At 39.3% G+C, this 23,217-nt stretch overlaps 1 protein-coding gene across 1 annotated transcript in view; it reads right to left on the reverse strand.

The window, feature by feature from the left end:
• plbd2 (phospholipase B domain containing 2) overlaps positions 1–21,988 on the reverse strand; it is a 30,515-nt gene extending 8,527 nt beyond the window's left edge. Inside the window, exons 1-10 of the mRNA XM_052148739.1 lie at positions 21,789–21,988; positions 19,059–19,152; positions 18,525–18,683; positions 17,927–18,027; positions 17,589–17,803; positions 14,139–14,233; positions 12,359–12,519; positions 12,171–12,266; positions 5,356–5,427; positions 4,979–5,131 (exon numbers count right to left, since the gene is read on the reverse strand). Of these exons, the coding sequence (XP_052004699.1) occupies positions 4,979–5,131; positions 5,356–5,427; positions 12,171–12,266; positions 12,359–12,519; positions 14,139–14,233; positions 17,589–17,803; positions 17,927–18,027; positions 18,525–18,683; positions 19,059–19,152; positions 21,789–21,958 (1,316 nt within the window). The 5' untranslated portion in view covers positions 21,959–21,988. The remainder of the gene's footprint in view (positions 1–4,978; positions 5,132–5,355; positions 5,428–12,170; positions 12,267–12,358; positions 12,520–14,138; positions 14,234–17,588; positions 17,804–17,926; positions 18,028–18,524; positions 18,684–19,058; positions 19,153–21,788) is intronic.
• Between the last annotated feature and the right edge of the window lie 1,229 nt (positions 21,989–23,217).

Raw genomic sequence — 23,217 nt, forward strand, 5'->3', positions numbered from 1 at the left:
GGTTGACTACGGAGTTTTCTCCTCACATCTGCCGTGGTAAGACAGAGCACCTGGTCATTGGGAGGAGGGGTGGACTTCCTCGCCATCACGTCGTTCTGCACTTCAAACATAGCATAGAAGTCGTTCAGCGCATCTGGAAGGGAGGCATCTTTGTCACAGGCAACTGATGTTGTCCTGTAGTTGGTGATGGCCTGGATGCCCTGCCACATGCGCCGCGTGTCACCGCTGTCCTGGAAGTGACTGTGGATTCTCTGGGCGTGTGCGCGCTTTGCCTCTCTGATTGCCCGTGACAGTTTGGCCCTAGCTGTTCTTAGGGCTGCCTTATCGCCTGCTCTGAAGGCGAGTCTCGGACCTCAGCAGCGTGCGCACCTCCGCAGTCATCCACGGCTTCTGGTTGGAGCGTGTGGTGATGGTCTTGGAGAAAGTGACATCATCAATGCACTTGCTGATGTAGCTGGTCACTGATGCTGTGTATTCCTCCAAGTTGGTAGAATCGCCATATGTTGCAGCCTCCCTGAACATGTGCCAGTCAGTACACTCAAAACAGTCCTGAAGAGCAGAGATGGCTCCTGCTGGCCAGGTTTTCACCTGCTTCTGAAGCGGTTTTGTGCGTCTGACGAGCAGTCTGTATGCTGGAATTAACATAACAGAGATGTGGTCTGAGTAGCCTTGGTGTGGGCGGGGCTCCACCCGGTACGCGCCTGGGATGTTTGTGTAAACAAGATCAAGCGCGTTCGCCCCTCTCGTTGCAAAGTCCACATACTGATGAAATTTAGGGAACACTGTCTTGAGATTTGCATGGTTGAAATCTCCGGCGACAATAAACAGTCCGTCGGGGTGAGCGTTCTGCAGTTCGCTCATAGCCCCATACAGTTCACAGAGCGCTTCCTTAGCGTTAGCGCTGGGAGGAATGTAAACTCCGGTTATGCAAACAGTGGTGAATTCCCATGGTAGATAAAAAGGTCTGCATCTAACAGTCACAAGCTCCAACAGCGATGAACAGTAACTAGAGACTAGCATAGAGTTCTTGCACCATTCCGTGTTGATGTAAACACACAAGCCACCACCGCGAGTCTTACCGCACAGAGCTGTATTTCTGTCGGCACGAAACGAGGCGAGCCCGTCTAGCTGAATGGCGGCATCCGGAACTCTGTCGCTGAGCCACGTCTCCGTGAAAACAAAGACGCAGCAGTCTCTAAACTCATGCTGCGTATCCTGCTGGAGTCGGATATACAGTGAGGAAAATAAGTATTTGAACACCCTGCTATTTTGCAAGTTCTCCCACTTAGAAATCATGGAGGGGTCTGAAATTGTCATCGTAGGTGCATGTCCACTGTGAGAGACATAATCTAAAAAAAATAAAATCCAGAAATCACAATGTTTAATTTTTAAACTATTTATTTGTATGATACAGCTGCAAATAAGTATTTGAACACCTGTCTATCAGCTAGAATTCTGACCCTCAAAGACCTGTTAGTCTGCCTTTAAAATGTCCACCTCCACTCCATTTATTATCCTAAATTAGATGCACCTGTTTGGGTTCGTTAGCTGCATAAAGACACCTGTCCACCCCATACAATCAGTAAGAATCCAACTACTAACATGGCCAAGACCAAAGAGCTGTCCAAAGACACTAGAGACAAAATTGCACACCTCCACAAGGCTGGAAAGGGCTACGGGAAATTGCCAAGCAGCTTGGTGAAAAAAGGTCCACTGTTGGAGCAATCATTAGAAAATGGAAGAAGCTAAACATGACTGTCAATCTCCCTCGGACTGGGGCTCCATGCAAGATCTCACCTCGTGGGGTCTCAATGATCCTAAGAAAGGTGAGAAATCAGCCCAGAACTACACGGGAGGAGCTGGTCAATGACCTGAAAAGAGCTGGGACCACCGTTTCCAAGGTTACTGTTGGTAATACACTAAGACGTCATGGTTTGAAATCATGCATGGCACGGAAGGTTCCCCTGCTTAAACCAGCACATGTCAAGGCCCGTCTTAAGTTTGCCAATGACCATTTGGATGATCCAGAGGAGTCATGGGAGAAAGTCATGTGGTCAGATGAGACCAAAATAGAACTTTTTGGTCATAATTCCACTAACCGTGTTTGGAGGTAGAAGAATGATGAGTACCATCCCAAGAACATCATCCCTACTGTGAAGCATGGGGGTGGTAGCATCATGCTTTGGGGGTGTTTTTCTGCACATGGGACAGGGCGACTGCACTGTATTAAGGAGAGGATGACCGGGGCCATGTATTGCGAGATTTTGGGGAACAACCTCCTTCCCTCAGTTAGAGCATTGAAGATGGGTCAAGGCTGGGTCTTCCAACATGACAATGACCCGAAGCACACAGCCAGGATAACCAAGGAGTGGCTCTGTAAGAAGCATATCAAGGCTCTGGCGTGGCCTAGCCAGTCTCCAGACCTAAACCCAATAGAGAATCTTTGGAGGGAGCTCAAACTCAGTGTTTCTCAGCGACAGCCCAGAAACCTGACTGATCTAGAGAAGATCTGTGTGGAGGAGTGGGCCAAAATCCCTCCTGCAGTGTCTGCAAACCTGGTGAAAAACTACAGGAAACGTTTGACCTCTGTAATTGCAAACAAAGGCTACTGTACCAAATATTAACATTGATTTTCTCAGGTGTTCAAATACTTATTTGCAGCTGTATCATACAAATAAATAGTTAAAAAAATCATACATTGTGATTTCTGGATTTTTTTTTTTAGATTATGTCTCTCACAGTGGACATGCACCTACGATGACAATTTCAGACCCCTCCATGATTTCTAAGTGGGAGAACTTGCAAAATAGCAGGGTGTTCAAATACTTATTTTCCTCACTGTAGTCTAGTTTATTGTCCAGGGAGCAAACACTTGAGAGCAGGATAGACGGGAGAGCCGGCCGGCTTGGGTTTGTTTTTAGCCTAGCATGGACCCCCGCCCTCTTTCCGCGCTTCCGCTTTCTCGCACACCGCTTACGACGTCCTCTCCCCCGGCCACCGGCATCAGGCGACGCCGAGGGCTGGAGGCCTGGTCTCCGCAGCAAGCAGAGTACACGTAGCGCCTCCTGCAGGTCATCATGCAGCTTGGTTTTTGCATGAGTCTTATATTTCAGTAGTGTCTGGCGATGGTAGTAGACACGAACACCGGTTGCGCCGATGTCCATGTGTTGCAAAAGTCGGGCATTTTAACAAAAATAGCACCATTGTGGATCCGGAGTGTCCGCTGCATGCTACCGCGCCGCCATCTTGGATCAAGATGGAATATCTTGAAATATTGAAATATAGTGATAAACGGCACCAATTAATGAAATATTTCACTTTAAAAAGAAGGCAAAATCCATTTTAGGCTGTGTGGTATCAAATAAATCAGTGAATCGTTTATGTACTCTGGATCTTTTACATGAACGGACTGAAAGAATCGACTCACTAAAATGAATTTGTTAAATGAGTTCCCAAACTTAAATAAAAGGGAACCGTTTATTTTAACTGGCTAATTTACACGAACTGCCCAAAAGATTCACTTAAATCATTTGGATTTCCCAGCACTATATGTGAGAGAATGGGTTAGGAGAGTGTGTTTGATTCGTCCCTCAGCTCTACAACTGTCTTTACAATAATATATGTCAAATGTTGTGTTTTGCGATCATAAGAAAATTAGCTTATTACACAAATCCGAGACCAATTTGTGAGACAAACTGCTGAAAAAGGGACCATTCATATCAGGACCTTTCAGATATATCGGCCTGGATGATGGAACATCACCTTCAACTCAACCTTGCCAAGACAGAATATCTGGTGATCCAAGCCGACCCATCTGTTGACCACAATCTCACAATTCATTATGGTTCAACAATACTGATGCCAACCAACAGCCAGGAATCTGGGAGTGGTGTTTGAAGACCAGAAAAACTTCACTAGCCACATCTCATCAACCGCCCAGTTTTTCAGGCTTGCGCTTCACAACAACAGGAAAATCAGACCTTTATTCTTTTCAGCAATCAGCATTCAATGTATGAGATTAATATTTTCAATGCTGTTAAGGCATTTATTTACCTCATTTGGCATAACTGTTTCATTATGTTATTTCCATGTTTGTGATACATTTTGAGGAATACAGAATCGGTGTTTTGTGTGAGTGATATTACTAGAGAATGCTGTTGCATCAATTTACATCCTGTGTCTTTATACATATATTTTGATACGAGTATATATCAAACATATTCCTGGACCCAGCTTCTCTTTTATTAATGCCTAGATAATATAACAAGGTACAGTGATATACATACAGTATATGTGATATAATGTACATTAAGTAAAAACTGTTTTTCTATAAAATGATGCATAAAAATAATATAAAAGAAAATATGGGTTCACAGTCTTTTCTTTATTTAATTATTGCATATTTGTATGAATTCAGGGTTTTTTGTTTGCGATGAGCAAAAGAGCACTGTAACTGAAATACTTGTTTTTATTATCCTGATTATAAAAATTATAAAGTGTGGTACATTTGTATATAAAGACTATTTTTTATGCAATGTTTTACTGCAAGTTTCATCCAAATGAATTGCTGTACCTCACTGCTATTTTTAATGCAATTTTTTAATTTTCGGGAGTGTGTAAACTCATCAGAATCTGCACATCCAATGCCGGTGTTTGCAAGTCGAATAGTACCACCAATGGAATGGATTGTACAGAAGCAGTGACTCTTGGAACTCTTATCTTATTGGTCAGTCAGTTTATTCCAGCAGTCTTAAAAAATAAATAAAATAAAAAATAATAAAAAAAATAGTTGTCTCTCTAAAAAGAGATTGTCGGAGGACAAATTGTTATCCCAGGTGTGAATAGTGCCATAGAAATCCATTGTTTCTATTCAAAAGCTTGTTCAGAACAACTTATAAGTAGTGTTGCTACTTATAGTTTACTACTCTCCAACACTGATGAACTGAAAGAACACAAATCATTAAACAGCAGATCTTACCTCATGAGACGCACCATAGACTCCACATCAGTAACGAGTGTTTGGTTCCTATGGAAGATCTGTGCTCTTGGATTCTCACTGAAGGAGAACCAGGATCCATACTTCTGAACCAGCTCCTGACCTCCACTTGCATTAAACACATCCTCAAAGTACCTAAAACAGACAATGTATTCTTCTTTTCAATCTGTTTTATGCTTGAAGTGTGCATTAACTAGGATGACTCAAGAGCGGAGATCATTTCAACTGCTGAAAATATGACAAAATGTATCTATAGAGATTCTCAAGATTGAGAACTAATCACATTTAATTACACCATGTTTATTTAGTGGAATTGTCTTGAGACAAGCTTTATATCTGCTGATTGTTGGCATACTCACGGGATATTGTAGCTGGCCCAGTAGCCAGTCTTGAATAGTTCTTCAGTTTTATCAGCTGTTACAATCATTCCACTAGAGGAAACAAACATAAAAGTAATTTTCATTTGTATTTATTTTTATTTTTTTTGTCATTGAATAATGTCTCTTAATATCCTTCCTGTTATTGATATAAAACAATAAACATTTACATTTAATTCTAATCATGCATTGCATGGATGAGATAAAGCCATCCAAGTCTCTTTTGTTAATATTCTCTCATTTACAGATGCCAGCCCTCCCCAATCACCAAACTCTTGGATCTGAACACACAACCAAAAAACACGGGCCGTGTCTCCATCTTCTGATTGGGATCGGCAGCAGGTGGGTGTGTCTGTAAGACCAAGCCTATACAATCTAGAGGCGGTCCAAAGTAAATTCTTGAATTGTATAAGGCGCACCCTTGCATCTCTAGATGAAGACTTGATGGTTTTTAGAATCCAAGACATTTACCATTCCCAATGAAGGACTTTGCTATACTATCAAATTGCTTGAAATAAGAGAGGGGGACATCTATAGGGAGAGATTGTAGCAGGTAGTTAAATTTTGGAATACAGTTCATTTTAATAACATTACCCTTCCCAATCATAGATAAATGTAATTAAGCCCACCTGTCCACATCGCTCGAAAACATTTTTTTATTAAGGAGTGAAAATTAACTAACAAAATCAGACAAATTTGCTGGGAATAAAATGTCCAAATACTTAAGGCCCTGTTTGGGCCACTGGAAGGCGCCCGGCTGGAAAGCCGTTACTGGGCAGTATGCTGTCAGCTTCGGATTTACACCAATTAACACTGTATCCTGAGAAATTAGAAAAGGAAATAATAATTCCGTGGAGGCATAGCTCAAGTATGGTTGGAGACAAATAATAAAATATCATCTGCGTAAAGCAAAAGCTTATGTGCCATACCTCTCATCACTACCCCGCGGCTGCTAATGGTTCCAGGGCCAGACAGAACAATAAGGGGGAAAGAGGGCAACCCTGCCTGGTGCCCCTATCCAGAGTAAAATAATCTGAAATTAATCCATTTGTTTGTACCTCCGCTACCGGTTGCTGTAAAAAAGAAAGAAACTGATCTAAGATGGCGGCGCGGTAGAACGCAGCGGCCACTCCGGATACAAAATGGTGCTATTTTTGTTACTTAGCCGGACCTTTACGGCACACGGACATCGGAGCATCCGGTGTTCGTGTTTACCATCGCCAGACACTGCTCAAATATAAGATCCATGCAACCAAGCTGCATGATGAGCTCCGTTTGCTGCGGAGACCAGGCCTCCAGTCCTTGGTGTCGCATGATGCCGGTGGACAGGGGAGGGGACATCGCAAGCGGTGTGCGAGGAAGCGGCAGTGCGGCAAGAGGGTGGGGTCCATGGTAGGATAAAAACAAACCCTATCCGGCCGGCTCTCCCGTCTATACTGTTCTAAAATTTTTGCTCTCTGGACAATAAACTGGACTACATCCGACTCCAGCATGAGACATGGCTCAGCGACAGAGTTCCGGATGCCGCCATTCAGCTAGACGGGCTCGCCTCATTTTATGCAGACAGAAATGCAGCTCTGTGCAGTAAGACTCGTGGTGGTGGCTTGTGTGTTTACATCAACATGGAATTGTACAAGATCTCTATGCTGGTCTCTAGCTACAGTTCATCTCTGGTGGAGCTTGTGACTGTTAGATGCAGACCTTTTTATTTACCACGGGAATTCACCACTGTCATTATATAGGCCAGTGGAAGCTCAGCGGTTAAGGCTCTGGGTTATTGACCGAAAGGTCGGGGGTTCAAGCCCCAGCACAGTCAAGATACCACTGTTGTTGAGCAAGGCCCTTGACCCTATCTGCTCCAGGGGCGCTGTTTCATGGCTGACCCTGCGCTCTGACCCCAGCTTGGTTGGGATATGCGAAAACAACTGCATTTCATTGGCTCTGTACCTGTACTCTGCACAATGACAATAAAGTTGAATCTTAATAACCAGAGCTTACATTACCCCCAGTGCTAATGCTAAGGAAGCGCTTGGTGAACTGTATGGGGCTATTAGCGAAATGCAAACTGTTTATTGTTGCCGGAGATTTCAACCATGCAAATCTCAAGACAGTGCTCCCTAAATTCCATCAGTTTGTAGACTTTGCAACGAGACGGGCGAACACACTAGATCTTGTTTACACAAACATCCCAGATGTGTACCGGACGGAGCCCCGCCCACACCAAGGCTACTCAGACCACATCTCGGTTATGCTAATCCCAGCATACAAACCACTCGTCAGGTGCACAATACCACTTCAGAAGTAGGTGAAAACCTGGCCAGCAGGAGCCATCTCTGCTCTTCAGGACTGTTTTGAGTGTACTGACTGGCACATGTTTAGGGATGCTGCAACATATGGCAACTCCACCAACTTGGAGGAATACACAGCATCAGTGATCAGCTACATCAGCAAGTGCATTGATGATGTCACTTTCTCCAAGACCATCACCACATGCTCCAACCAGAAGCCGTGAATAAATGCGGAAGTGCGTGCGCTGCTGAGGACCCAAGACTACGCCTTCAGAGCAGATAACAAGGTGGCCATAAGAACAGCGAGGGCCAAACTGTCCCGGGCCATCAGAGAGGCAAAGCGCGCACACGCCCAGAGAATCCAGTCACTTCCAGGACAGCGGCGACACACGGTGCATGTGGCAGGGCATCCAGGCCATCACCAACTACAGGACAACATCAGTTGCCTGTGACAAAGATGCCTCCCTTCCAGATGTGCTCAGTTTGAGGCGGAGAACAACGTCAAGTCAAGTGGTTTTTATTGTTGTTCAACCAAATACAGTTAGTACAGTACACAGTGAAACGAGAAAATGTTCCTCCAGGACCATGGTGCTACATAAAACAACATAGGACAAAAACAGAACCACATGAGACTACACAGACTAAATAACATACCTATATAAAGTGCATGTGCAAACGTGTGCAAAAAGTACGGGACAGTACAATAAATTACAAAAAATTAACAGGACAATAGGCACAGTGAGACAGTGCAGCGCCGATCAGTACACAGTAGTGCAAAAAGATGACAGTTTCTAAAAATGCTAAATGTAAACATAACATACTATGAGATAGTGCTCTATGCACATAGCAGTTATTGGAGGTAGCAGCCAGGTATAAAGTGACAATAATTAACACAATCAGGTAACAGTGCAAAGTGCACTAATTTTACTGTAAAATAATTTTATGTTGGACTGCTAAACTCGAGGTTGCACAATGTTTTGTTATTCCTTCTGAAAGTGACTTGAATTTTACATTGTTTCATTTATTTTGTTGTTGGATTGCTAAATGTAGATTGCACTTTCCTTTTACTCGAATTGAACAAGTTCTTACTTAAAATCACTCCAAAATAAAAAGTAATTATGTAGAAGTGAATGCTTTATGTAGAAGCATCATTGTTGCTCTAGGGAGCTTGAACACTTTTGCTTCACTATGATCAAGGACTGAGTCCATCAAAAGATTTGTTTCCTCACAATATTATATCATGAGGGGTGCCAGCGGCTTGCAACATCCCTTCAAGATCTATAAAAAAGCCCTGATCATCAGCGTTGGGTGCATAAATATTGAATTTCTGCTAAAACAATAATGACTCTCCCTAATTTATCTTTAAAATTAGATTTGAATTGTAGATGTTTACTTATCAATGTAATAACCCCCCCCCCCCCCTTACTTGAGCCAGCACTAACAAAAACATACCCAACCCATAGCTTCCTGTGGGGAAAAATGCGTTTCTTGAAAAAATACAATATCATATTTCTTAAAATGAATAACCTTCCTTCTTTTTATGGGGTGTCCCCACCCATTCACATTCCACATGGAGAGAGATAATCCACTCATATTAACATTTGACATATTAGAAAAAATAGATTGTGTCAAAAACAATATTATAAAGACAACATTCCAACATTAGTGTAACACTCAAACCCCAAACTTCCCCCCGAACTAAACAAACAGAAAAAAGATGTTAACGTTAAAAAGCGTTAAGCAAATTGCTTTGATACGTCAAAGAAATGATATCACACAAAACAAACTCCAGCTGCTAGGCGGAACCAGTACAAAAAGAAAAGGTTTGAGCAGTGTATATTTTTTCCAGCATCCATTATAACAGGTTAGAGCATTCACATCTGAAGCTCGAGCAGTGCGAGTTGCAGTGCAGCGGGGGTTTCTACTTTTACATTATGTTGATGGTCAATGTGAATGTAATTGGACCAAAAAAACTATCCACTGCACAGAATAAGCATATATTTGAAGTCTACTGTTTTTTCATATAATTTAGAGCACAGAGAAAAACACGATAAGAAAAAGAAATACTATTGTCAGATGTAAAATGGAAATATTTTAATTATACACTTTATGCAGAAGTATGGTTATATCCATTAAAACTACAGTATAGTACAAGTTATAAGCTTTAACATACAAAATAAAACTGTCTATTATAAACTATTATATAGAGAGCAGGTCTAAATGGTTAACAGCATTACCAACATATAGCAGAGTGTGCTGCCCTATGAATAATTACATGTGACAGCCTATATGGTGAGTCATTTTAGAATTTACATTATTCTTATACGATACAAGACTTATTGTGGAGAACAGTATGTTCCGTGACCGTCTACTTCCTTTTTAGAAGGATAAATCTGCAATTGCAAAAGCATGGGATGCAGTGTCTTTGGCTGTTCGTGCAGATGGTGATTAAAAAAAACTATTCTTTGGAAATGCACCCTTATTGACCTTATTCACACACTAGCACCATATTTTATATTGAATGAGAATGACAACGAGGCTGTGAGGGATAGACACGGTTTCTTCAATGGGCTGTACTGCAGTTTAAAGTGTTTGGATCATTCCCCAACATTGAAAAAATATCTGAATATTGAAAAGTATATTCAGTATACAAAGAACTCCAGACAACACGAGTAGTGGAAAATCAGATGTGATCAAGGTGCTTTATACAGCTTTATACTGTTTGTGCCACTGAAGAGATGGTAAGTCTATCCTTCACAGTCTAGGTTTCTTTCCCACCACAAAAAAGATGGCACTACTATGAATAAGGTCTATTCTTGAAGAAAGTATTCAGCATTTAAAAGTTTTGACTGATGTTTGAACAAAGAGATATCACTATTCAATGGGTGTTTAGAATAACTTATTTGTGACTATATTATTAAGCATGCTTGAGCCAATCCAAGTGATCAAACACAAATCCGTCATTCGGGCTCATCGCCCTCCCCATTCCACAAATCACTGTTTGAAATGATCAGAGCTTATTTTGTGGAGTGCCACTAAATGAGATATTTCTACAAGACTGCATTAGATTACACCAGTATCATGTAAATAAGATTTCATCAAGATTAAGTTTATAAAACTTATCAAAAACCCATTCCTGATAACCATATTATAAGGAGTTACATAGAATCACTTTCTGTTCAGAATAGAGCCACGGCTGTGATGCTGTAAAAAACACACATTTTTCTAGTCTATTATTGTATATTAATTAGAATTTATGTTCAGTATAATTGTGTCACCCTATATGTGTAACCCTTACAAAAATGAACCATGGTTTTACTATAGTAATACTGACTGTTGTAAGACTGACGTAACCATGGTTCATTTTGTGTTTACTATGGTTTTACTACAAATTCCAGGGTTAAACTACTGTTACTCTAGTAAACTCATGGCTAATTTTTGTAAGGGAATGTCACCCTAATTAAATATTCAGCTCTCAGGTGATATTATTTAAGTCTGATTGCATTATTAAATAATCTAATCCGATACATTTCTAAAAATGTTTTTTTTTCCCTGAATAGTTTCAATGTAGTTAGCAGCTTGTAGTGTAGATAACAGTGTGACGACGAGGAGGGTGGGGCCGGGCTGTGAGTGTCTGTTGTATTAGTATTTATTTATTTTAATAAATAGGATTATTTACATATCAAAATGTAGTATTTATTATATTTACTCATTTGTTATGTATCATATTTCAATGGAAATGTAATTTATTACCACTCACAGTTATGCCACACTAATCTTCAATTTGGAGTGGTGGTGGCGTAGTGGGCTAAATCGCTGAACTGTTACATTTACATTTATGCATTTAGCAGACGCTTTTATCCAAAGCGACTTACAGTGAACTTATTACAGGGACAATCCCCCGGAGCAACTTGGATTTAGTGTCTTGCTCAAGGACACAATGGTGGTGGCTGTGGGGATCGAACCAGCGACCTTCTGATTACCAGTTATGTGCATTAGTCCACTACGCCACCACCACTCCACTGTTAAGCAAATGGTTGTCAGTTCGATCCCCACAGTCACCACCATTGTGTCCTTGAGTAAGACACTTAACTCCAGGTTGCTCCCTGTAATAAGTGCACTGTAAGTCACTTTGGATAAAAGCATCTGCCAAATGCATAAATGTAAACATCAACCGTAACAAGATATCCCTGAAAAACAGAATGGCTTTTCAGTCGTTTCCAATTTGTAAGGCTGCTTTTTGGATCACCAGATACACATGATATTATGAGACTAAGCTTTACTTTACAGATAGCTTACGACCTACTAGCTAAATCTTTCCTTAAGAACCGATAGTACAACTAAATTAAGTAATACTAAATTAGTTACAAACTATCTAGCAGATTCTAAGCCTGTACTTTATGTACCAATTTAAGTACATAAGAGACCTCAAGCACAGCTGGTGAACCATACCCAGATTTTCTGTCCTATCTCTTTAAAATGATGAACATTAAATAGAAGCACACTTACGGTATTTGCTCCAAAACTGTGAAAAGCCCTTGTTCTAGGTGTACTTGTCCTGGAACGAAGATCTTGAAGTCGACTATCATCCATTGATTGTTGTACCTACCAAAGCAAGCAGCCTTAGTTGAGTTTGTTCATCTTTATTAGACTTTCCATATGAAATGTTTGTGCGAACAAGGTTAATATTAATTTACGTTCCACTGTTGTACTTGCTGAAGACATCTGCCCATGCACTCCCAGTTTCAGCGAGACGATTCGCTATAATGTTTCTCAACCACTCCATAACGGCACCGCGAGGCTGGACAAATTTCCACAAGTCAGAGTTACTGTTGCCAATTGTAGTTTCCATAGTCACCTAAAAATTGTAATAAAACAATGGCATAGTTTAAATGTACACCAATACTTATTGCAATAATCAAAGTATAAGGAATAATGATTAGATGAAGATGTTTACATGATTTGGGCAAACCTCTTCAATTCAGTTTACATGCTACTTGCCAATACACAGAGTTTTAATGTTTTTTTTTTAATAAAATAATATTACAAAAAACATCTCGTTACAAATATGTATCTTTAAATACAGCTTGGCATAATGAATATTAGTCAGTCGGTTTGAGTCTTTAAACGATTTATTAAAAAGAAAAGATTAATAAGAGTCATTTTCGACTAAACTGGATGCACTGTCTGTTTTGGAATCTGGAAGTTGTGTTCCGCTCGCGAGGACAAACTCATTTGAAAGATGTACTTGTGGTTTTTTGGCAGTATCTCGCCAACATTCAATTCAGGCTGCAAACAGATATTCACAACTCGGGATAATACGTTTTCTTTTTCCGGAGGGCTGTAGATTCTGAAGTTGGGGAGCACCACTGCTGGAAAACAGTGCAAGAAACTGCCGTTTCGCATGAAGCCGAGAAGTGCAGCTTCTGTTTCGTGATGTTTCTGAACCAGGCTGTGCTTGAGTGTAACCTCATCCAATCGGTCTTCAGCACTGGCGCAGGTGCACTTTGGTCAGAGTGGATCAGAAATGTGATTAAAGCGTTAACATGCCAGTATAAAGCGATTAAAATAGGAGTACTCCACATAGCTTACTACAATTATCATTACTCTAATTATTAGAATAACCACATCTTAAATTGCAATATTCTGTTTACATGAACAACAGTTTAATCGCATTATGAGGGTGCATGTTCATGTAGCCAATGAGTGTTTTATATGGGTAGCTGATTTTCAAAATGTTTGAAATCTTTTGTTTTTGGGATATACACCCACTATATTCTTATTCTTATATTTTCCAGCTAATTTTGAACCATACTCCTACACATACATATATGTAAGGGATAATGTTCTGTCAGCTAGCTGTTATCGCAAAATAAGCCCTGACAGGGAGATCAGGACCTGACGCAAAGCGGAGACTCTTGTTTTACCCTAAAGGGGTTTATTTTGAGATGACCAACGGATGACTCTACGTTATCCCACTTTTCACACGGCTACTAACCAAATAAATATATGGATATTTTTTATTGATTTGTGCTGCAATAATGAAATCGCTGAACAGCTGAAATCCACCTCTGGTTCAGAGTTCTGTTGGTGTTTATTTTGAAATTAATGAATGTCTGACTGCTGATTTTCAGCATATTACTAGATACTTGCCAAATAAATAAATAAATGCACATAAAATATTGATTTACGTCGAAAGTATTTTATTAGCTGAGAGCACAGTGAGGCGAGAAGCAGGATAGCACATGTCCGGTCTGATACGTGGATGTGCGGTTGTTACAGAGAAATATCAGACCAATAGATGGCAGCATAGACCAATCAGAATTAAGTATTCCAGAGAGCCATGTAATAAATACAAATATGAATCTAAAATATTTATGTTGATACATTTTTTAATGTAAACATTATGTGGTATCTAACCAAATAAGTGTAATAATGATCAATTTACTGTATAAGCTTTAACAGAAATTGTCTTACCAGACCACTGCTGAGGATATAGAAGTCATCGCCTGAGAATATTGAGCCAGGATATGAGGAAAACACTTGAATTCTCCCAGGAATAAACGTCTTTTCTGCAGGAACAGTCACCATAAACGTTACATGCACATAATAGGAGCATAATTATGACAATTATAAACCATCTGATATTGCATTAATGGAGCAGTGCATGCAGAGCAAATGACAGTTTTGTTAATTAAAATTCTTTTGCATTGATTTGACAGTTTCTCTCACAGTCTCACTTTCTGAGAGCCCCTTTCTGTCCCAAATCAAATGTTTTTGAATATCTGATTCATCCAATTCATTTTCAAACCCGATTCAATTTATTTAGCCTACAGTAAAACTCAAAATGAAATCTGATAATTACAAATCTGATTAACCCTTGTGTGCTGCTCAGGTCTTTTTTGAAGTTTTGATTTTTTTTCCCCTTTAATAAAATGTCTGCTTTATCTGAGTGGTACAAGACTTATGGGGCTTTTCCACGGCACGGTACAGCTTGACTATGCTCTGGTTTTCCACTGTGGATAGTACCTGGTGCCTGATACTTTTTTTAGTACCACCTCGGTCGAGGTTCCAAGCGAGCCGAGCGGATACTAAATGTGATGTCAAAACCCTGCAGATCACTGATTGGTCAGAGAATCATCACTACCAGCGTCAAAGGATTTCCGACACACGTCATCAACCCGCTAGTTTTAAAGTTAGCAACAGTGATAAAAGTATAATTTGTTCACGGGACTTTGAATTGTGAAAAAATAAATGGCTATGCGCAAAACCACGCTGTGGTCAATAAACGAGGTCAAAATGGCGCAAAACGAAAAAGTCTTTCAGGAAGTGTCTCAGCTGTTGGTTGGTAGCACACAGCTACCACCAGACCTAACAACAGTGTAGGGAAAAGTAAAAAAAAACACTTAAGTGACTACAGAACCATCAAGGACCACAACAGCCGGAGTGTTTAAACAGAAGAAAGTAGTTTGGCCAAATGGACGCTATCTATGGCAAATAGGCCGACTAGCAATGGGAGGGAGAGTGTTCTGGACTCGGCCACGGCGTTATTGGAGTCCACGATGGAGGATGGTAAGTTTTGTTATGTTAACTCTATATTCTGCTTGAAAGCTGCACTTTATGTAGTTGACCAGCTACTGGAAGCTTGCTAATAAAACAACCAGGCCAATTTAACTGTTACACTTGTGTAAAATCACCATGCAACAACTGCTTTATGCAGCACAATGAGCTAGTAGCTAACAGCTAGCTGTCGTGTTATTGTTTATAGTCATTAATGTTTGTGTCACGTTTAAGATGATGTCATGGCGGTGCAACTGTGACGATCAGCCTATAATCCCACCCACATTGAGGCACACTAAACAGAGTCGAGTCGAACCATAACGTGCACTGGAATAGTGCCTTTAGTGACTTTTCCTCCACTAGCTATAAGAACACTCCAAAAAAATCTGGACTTGATTCGAAAAGTCTCATTTTTATTCTTAAATTACGTAATAAAAACAGGGTTCTTTTAATTTTTGTCAAATAAAAATCAATAAATCAGATGCAATGCAGAACAACCACACATAAATGAAAGAATGAGACTATAAAACATCCACAATCCAGAAAACAAACTCTACCACTACCCTAACACAAACCATCACACAAACATGTGCACATCACCAGATTTGAAGGTTAATGTCATCTGACCAATTTAAGAGTTTTTTTTACTGATGAGGACAGTTGTAGGCAAACCTGTCTATATACACTGACCAGCCACAACATTAAAACCACCTGCCAAATATTGTATAGGTCCTCCTCCTGCTGTCAAAACAGCACCAACCCGCATCTCAGACTATATACTTCTCACCACAATTGTACTGAGTGGTTATCTGAGTTACCACAGACTTTGTCAGTTTGAACCGGTCTGACCATTCTCTGTTGATCTCTCTCATCAACAAGGCATTTATGTCCACAGAACTGCTGCTCACTGATATATATATATATATATATATATTTTTTTTTTTTTGACACCATTCTGAGTAAATTCTAGAGACTGTTGTGCAAATCCCAGGAGATCAGCAGATACAGAAATACTCAAACCAGCCAGCACCAACAATCATCCACGCGATTATCTAATCAGCCAATCGTGTGGCAGCAATGCAGTGCATAAAATCATGCAGATACAGGTCAGGAGCTTCAGTTAATGTTCACATCAACCATCAGAATGGGTAAAAAAATTGGATCTCAGTGATTTGGACCATGGCATGATTGTTGGTGCCAGATGGGCTGGTTTGAGCATTTTAGTAGCTGCTGATGTCCTGGTGTTACTACATATCTTTAAAAAAAATTATAATAATTTTATAAATATAACACACACACACACACAATGCATCTGGGAAGTATTCACAGCACTTCACTTTTTCCACATTTTGTTATGTTACAGCCTTATTCCAAAATGGATTTTTAAATTTTTTATTTTTAATAAATTTGCAAAGATTTAAAACAAACTTCTTTCACATTGTCCTTATGGGGTATTGTTTGTAGAATTTTGAGGAAAATTTTGGAATAAGGCTTTAACATAACAAAATGTGGAAAAGTGAAGCGCTGTGAATACTTTCCAGATGTATTGTGTGTGTGTGTGTATATATATATATATATATATATATATACATATACACATATACAGCGGTTAAATGAATGTCTTCTAAAGCCACACGATCACTTCTGGTGTGAAAAAGATTAAAATGTAAGTCCTTTTTTTTATTTTAAATCATGTTTTTGGTCGGCAGTGGCATTTAAAACACGTGAGAACTGTCCGAGTCACATCCGGAAGAGCGGCGCTGTTTACAAGTGAGAAGGAGGAACGCTGTACAGAAACTTGGTTGATTTTGGTTTAGATCTCTATTTATCCATTTCTTTACTCACAATGGGGCATTTGTTTGCTTATCCTGGATGTCTCAACTGAGTGGAGAACGTGAGATTACATCTGTATCCATGACAACGCGTATACGTCATACGAGAGACTTGGAGTCCACCCTCTCGTGAAGTGTTGGATTATAGTTAAAAAAGTGCTTATATATCTTTTTTCACACCAGAAGTGATCATGTGGCTTTAGAAGACATTCATTTAACCGCTGGAGTTGTATGGATGATGTTTATGCTGTCTGTCTGTGATTTTTGGAGCTTCAAAAGAAAAATCTCCATTCACTTGCATTTTAAGGACCTACTGAGCTGAGATATTTTCTTCAGTCATTCACACCTGAGATATCATGAGGTTGAGTAAAAAATTTGAAAATATTAATTTCTGGGTGAACTATCCCTTTAACGGAAGTGTTAAGGAACCGGAACCAGATCCTTATTTTCTCATGAGATTCCTTTCCCTAGATTCAGTGGAAAAACAGCAGTCAAAATCATTTTCAGATTTTCAGAAATATTTATGTGTTTTTACCTTTTGGAGAAGTGCGGTAAGCAAAATCGTATCTCTTCATTATTCTTAGCATTGACTGGTAGGTGTTCCATGTATCATGTGACATCAGCAAATCCTTTCTGTCCGGCAGGAGTTTGATCAACGCAGAGCACGAGCCTGAGCCCACAGCACGAGACTTGCTGGATTTGTTCAGTGCTGCTTCTAAGTCCTCCAGGTCTCCACCCATCTGGAAAAGCCTGAACATTAAAGCAGAACAATGAATGGAGAGGTGAAGGTCTAGATGTGTAATAATAAAAAAAGAAAGATAATAGAGAGACCAAGAAATAAAAAAAAAAGCGCCAGCATGTGTGTGTACTCACAGGAAGCCAAAAGGATTAATGGAAAGCCTTCCAGTGGGAAATTCAATCTGTCCATTGTATCCATCCTCCAAACCCTGCAGCTGCAGCAAAGACAAACGCACCTAAAAAAGATAATTGCAAAGAACTGGATGAATATTCAACACAAAAGGAAACAATAAGCAAGAATAAGACACAAAAACACAAAGCAAGCTAGATTTGCATCTCCTGTAGTAAATAGCATTGCTTGCAAGGCTGCACAAAACTGACCAATCACAATACAGCATGCAATTAAATGCATGAAGAACAATCACAAATGAGTATGCAATTATTAAAATTATATCACTGTAAGTTACATACTGAATGCAGAACCACCTTAAAAATTGTAAAGTTCACAAAACCAAAAGTAGATTACACACTAAAACAATGTCTGAATGAAATCTGTATGATAAGAGCTTCGGGATAAAAGAACTGCAAAACAATTGTGGAGAAGAATAGATGATTAATAAGATAGACCTGATTAAGTTATTCAGATTACATGTAGTCCATTACTACATCATTGTGTGTGGAATGACTACAGAAGGGCAACCCAGTTTATGGGCTGCACATCACTGTCATATACCTGATGCCAGTACGGCAAGTCCATATGTGTGTCCATCTGTTGTGTGACCCACTGCAGGTTGGTGCTGATGTAGTCTTTGAGCCGCTGACAGTAGCTTGCGTCATGAGAGAATGGACCACAGTAGCCCATCAGCGTGTTCATCCAGTGTTTGTAGATGAGCTGTGATTCAAAGAGCTTAATGTATTAGAAGCATCCTAAGCAAGAGATCTTAGATCGTCACAACCAACGACTTTGCTCAAATCTACGTTCTTCATCGTGATTCTCAGTACCGGGGTGCCTAAAGGCTCTGTACTGGGTCCTCATCCGTTCATACTGCTGACATAATAACTAACTGACATGATAACATCAAAGCTTATGATTGATCAAAGACTTTTTGTCATCACATGTCAAAAATTAGAGGGAAATTAGAGTGAAGTGAACATGAACCTCGGCGGTTCCATCATGAACCCTCATTTAGGAAACACTACACAAGTGGGCTGAAATTAAAGCAAGCGTGAGTGAGAGATGCAGACTGCAAGAGACTGATTTTCATACCTGTGACGTGACAGCAGCCTCCACGACTCCAGCAGCATATGCCTGCAGCGTGTCATTATAACTCCCACCGGTGCTGACCTCCAGATATGACCACCTGACAGCAAACACATCAACACTTATCATAACTACCTGACCTCCAGAAAGGGTCGGTAACTAAATTTAGGATTCTTCTTAGGAATTCCAGGATTCAGGATGTTTAAAATTTACTGGTTACGAGCATCTTTAAAAAGGAAAAAAAACTATCCGATATCAACCTTTTAAAAGTGTAAATGTAAGTTCATGTTTGTTTTTATATATATATAAAAACAAACATGAACTTACATTTATGCATTTGGCAGACGCTTTTATCCAAAGCGACTTACAGTGCAATTATTACAGGGACAATCTCCCGGAACAACCTGGAGTTAAGTGCCTTGTTCAAGGGCACAATGGTGGTGGCTGTGGGGTTCGAACCAGGGACCCTCTGATTAACAGCCCTGTGCTTTAGCCACTACGCCGCCACCAACTTCAAGGATCTTCTTCAATGTGTCTGATATAAACACAGATGAGCAGAACTGCAGCTCAGGTTAAATGATAGTTCACCCAAAAATGAAAATTCTCTCATCATTCACTCACTTCTGCTGAACAGAAATTAAGATTTTTAGAAGAATATATCAGCTCTGTATGTCCATACAATGCCAGTGAATGAGTGCCAAAAATGTGCGCCAATCCACAAGTATGTGGTGTGAGACTTAATGTTCTAACCGGACATCTTGTTACCGTTCAATTACGCCGAACCAGAGTTAGAATCAAAAGTGAACAGCAGTTTTTACAAGATGTGTGTGAGAAACAGATCAAAATTCAATTCATTGTTATCTAGAAATGATTCTCCCTGCCCAGTGGGGGGCGATATGCATGAAGAATGCGAATCACCAAAAACACTAGAAGAAGAATGTGAAAATGAAAGTTAAAGTGGAGACTGACTGAGCAAGTTGAATTTATAGTAAAAAAGGACTGAAATATTTATCTGTTTCTCACCCACACATTCTAAACTGCGGTTAAGCCAGCCGCCACGTCGAAATGAGCGGTCAAACTAGCCGCCCCTATATTTCGTGGTGCGCGTATACACTGGCTATTACGGTATGACCGTCAGAACTTAAAAACGGTTAAATTCCTGTGAAGGCAATTTCACATTCATTCATTCATTTATTCTATCTGTCTGTCTGTCTATGAGAAAGAAAGACAGAACGAAAGAAAGAAAGAAAGAAAGAAAGAAAGATTTTAGCACACCTCACAACCTGTCACTGCATGATATATTGAATTCCAAAATAAGAGCCCCTCCAAAACTCATATATTACCTTTTTTGTCCATACATTCAGAAAATCATAAAAATAAAAGTCCTAGTTTCCACAGACCAGTTTCACCTCAGGTGGAGAGGACACCATCTCACAGTGTCACTTACAAAAGTACAAGACATTCGGTTATTGAATTTCACATTTACATTTTTTTATTTAAATGTTATTTACAAATTATTTAAACTCTTAACACTTTTGTATACTGAATATGTGAACACTGGCGTATTCTGGCGGCTGGCTTGACCGCAGTCATTCTAAAGACATGGATTTACCCACTGGCGTCACATGGATTACTTTTATGCTGATTTTGTGTCATTTTTGGACCTTCAGATTTCTGGCCAATATTCACTTGCATTGTGTGGACCAAAAGAGCTAAGAAATTCTTCTAAAAATCTTAATTTGTGTTCAGCGGATAAAAGAAAGTCATACACATCTGGGATGGCATGAGGGTGTGAAATCACAATAGAATTTGCATTTTGTGTGAATTATCCCTTTAATACAGGCAATCCACTAAAATAGCCTAATGGGCAATTCTGCTCGAAATGCTGCTTTTTTGCTTCGATTCAATTTCAGCTGCATCTGGGAGAAATAGTGTACTTTTCTGACTTTGTTGCGCTTAAATGTCATAAAAGCTTTAATGTCATAATTTAATGTCACTAACGTCAGTAACACGCTGACATAGTGATTGATGTATGTTGTCATGTAACAGATTCCTCCCCTCCAAATCCGAACACAAGTGGTCACAGGAGACGCATTTGAGTGAGCAGGTGTAAACAGCGATGTGTCTCACCTGACCACATGTGATCGGATCACCGGAGACATCTTAATGCCAGGTGTAAACAATGTCAATGTCCAGGCTGGTTTTTAAAGGAATTTTCTGGTTCAATACAAGTTAAGCCCAATCAGTGGCATAATGTTGATTACCACAAAAAAATATTTTCGACTCGTCCCTCTTTTTCTTTAAAAATAACAAAAAACAAGGTTACAGTTAGGCTATAGCCTACCAGATCATTTTGTGATACTTTTTCCAAAAGCCCGTATTTTGTTTGTTTTTTTTTTTTTTAAGAAAAAATGGATCTATAAATTTCAAACACCAGCGACACTGCTCTAAAAAAGATAGATATTAAAATACTTATGAGAGACTAATAAAGCAACACATTTCTCAAGACATTTTTTGACTAATATGAACTGTATTTCTCTTTAAGTTCTACTGTAAAAACAGTACAAGTTCGGCAGTATGCTATTCCGAACATAATATTGCAAAGTCCAAAATCCACAGTGCAGCGAGTGTGCTGCTGTCAAGTGTTTATTTAGGTCATAAAGCAGCTCAGACCAGCAGATTTCTCACACATTACACAGCCATTTAAATACAGTGCTAGAGCAAGAACATACTTACCCTGTATTTTTGATATCGTCTGTGAAATTCGCGACTGCGACAAAGTCCGGTTGAAACCCCTCTTTCAATATTAGCTGTGAAGTTTTGTCATCATAAAGCGCTGAGTAGATTTGAGCCCATGACACATTTAAAAGAAATACTACACACACAAACAACTGATAAAACGCCATTGAATCGGCTGTTGTTCACTGTGGAGTTGCTCACCGCCTCATATGACATTACAAAATGTCAAAATAAAAGTCTTGTATTGTTCACATTGTTGGAGAAACATCACGTTAAACAAGTTTCCTTTATCTATTTGAGAAAATGTTATGTGAAAATTAGTGGTTTATTTATAATATTTCCATTAACCTTTTTTTTTAATGGACTTTTAGGTATATACACAGGGTTGGGGAGTATTTAAATAAAAAATATAAGTAACCGTATTCCACTACAGTTACAATTTAAATAATTGGTAATTAGAATACAGTTACATTCAAAATGTATTTTGATTACTGAAGAGATTACTTTGCATTTTATTGTCATTTGTTTAATTTAATATTTAGTGCTTTCACTTTGGAAACATTTATCCATATAAATGATGTGATCTAAAGTGCATTTGAACAGCGGTGAAACAATTTCTTATGATGTGTTACATTCATACGAGCAGACAGAGAAGTAAGTTTGGAGCAGAAGAAATAGAAATAAACCTTATGCAAATCATCAGCTTTACACTAAGCTAAAATGCTATTTCTAGCCATTTTACATGCATGTTACCAGGCACGATCATATTTTTTATCAAGAAAATTCACATTAGATCATAATTTATTTTTACTAGTAAGACCTTTGATATTAATGCAAAAATCTTATTCTTGATAATATTTTTTTGGGTATTCCAGTAAAAATATCAAAAAATCCTTAAAACAAGATACATTTTATTTATCTTGTTTTAGAAACAACCATGTTGATTTAATGTATTAATTCAGTTCAATTAATTATTAAAAAAATAGCACATCAAAAACCTTGAAGTTAGGACTGGGCAATAAAATAATCTAGATATTTATCATGATAGAAAAAAATCCATGATATCGATGATAAGCTATTGAGTAATTTTCTATATTTAGCTTATGTTATAATCTTAAAAGTAATCGAATTTGATGCTCGGGAAGGCCTTTTTGGGCTGCAGTGTTTGCGGTGCCAATGCGGAAGGAATGACTTCAATATAGTTTTTCTGAGATGCCAGATTTAATCAGAACAGATTTGAGGTGTTTTTGGAATCAGAAAAGTACTTGTTTTTTGTCGTCAAGATATGCGACCGTGCCAAGATGGATGTCTAAGAACTCGATGAAAGTGGATGGGTCAGCAGTCTTTTCTTGAGTGTAGGAATTCCTAGGTTGGAGAAACTTTCGTCACCGTGGTTAGATATAGGGCCGGGGGAGAATTTTGAGGC

The sequence above is a fragment of the Xyrauchen texanus genome, chromosome 18 (assembly GCF_025860055.1).
Source record: "Xyrauchen texanus isolate HMW12.3.18 chromosome 18, RBS_HiC_50CHRs, whole genome shotgun sequence".
Classification (NCBI taxonomy): domain Eukaryota; kingdom Metazoa; phylum Chordata; class Actinopteri; order Cypriniformes; family Catostomidae; genus Xyrauchen; species Xyrauchen texanus.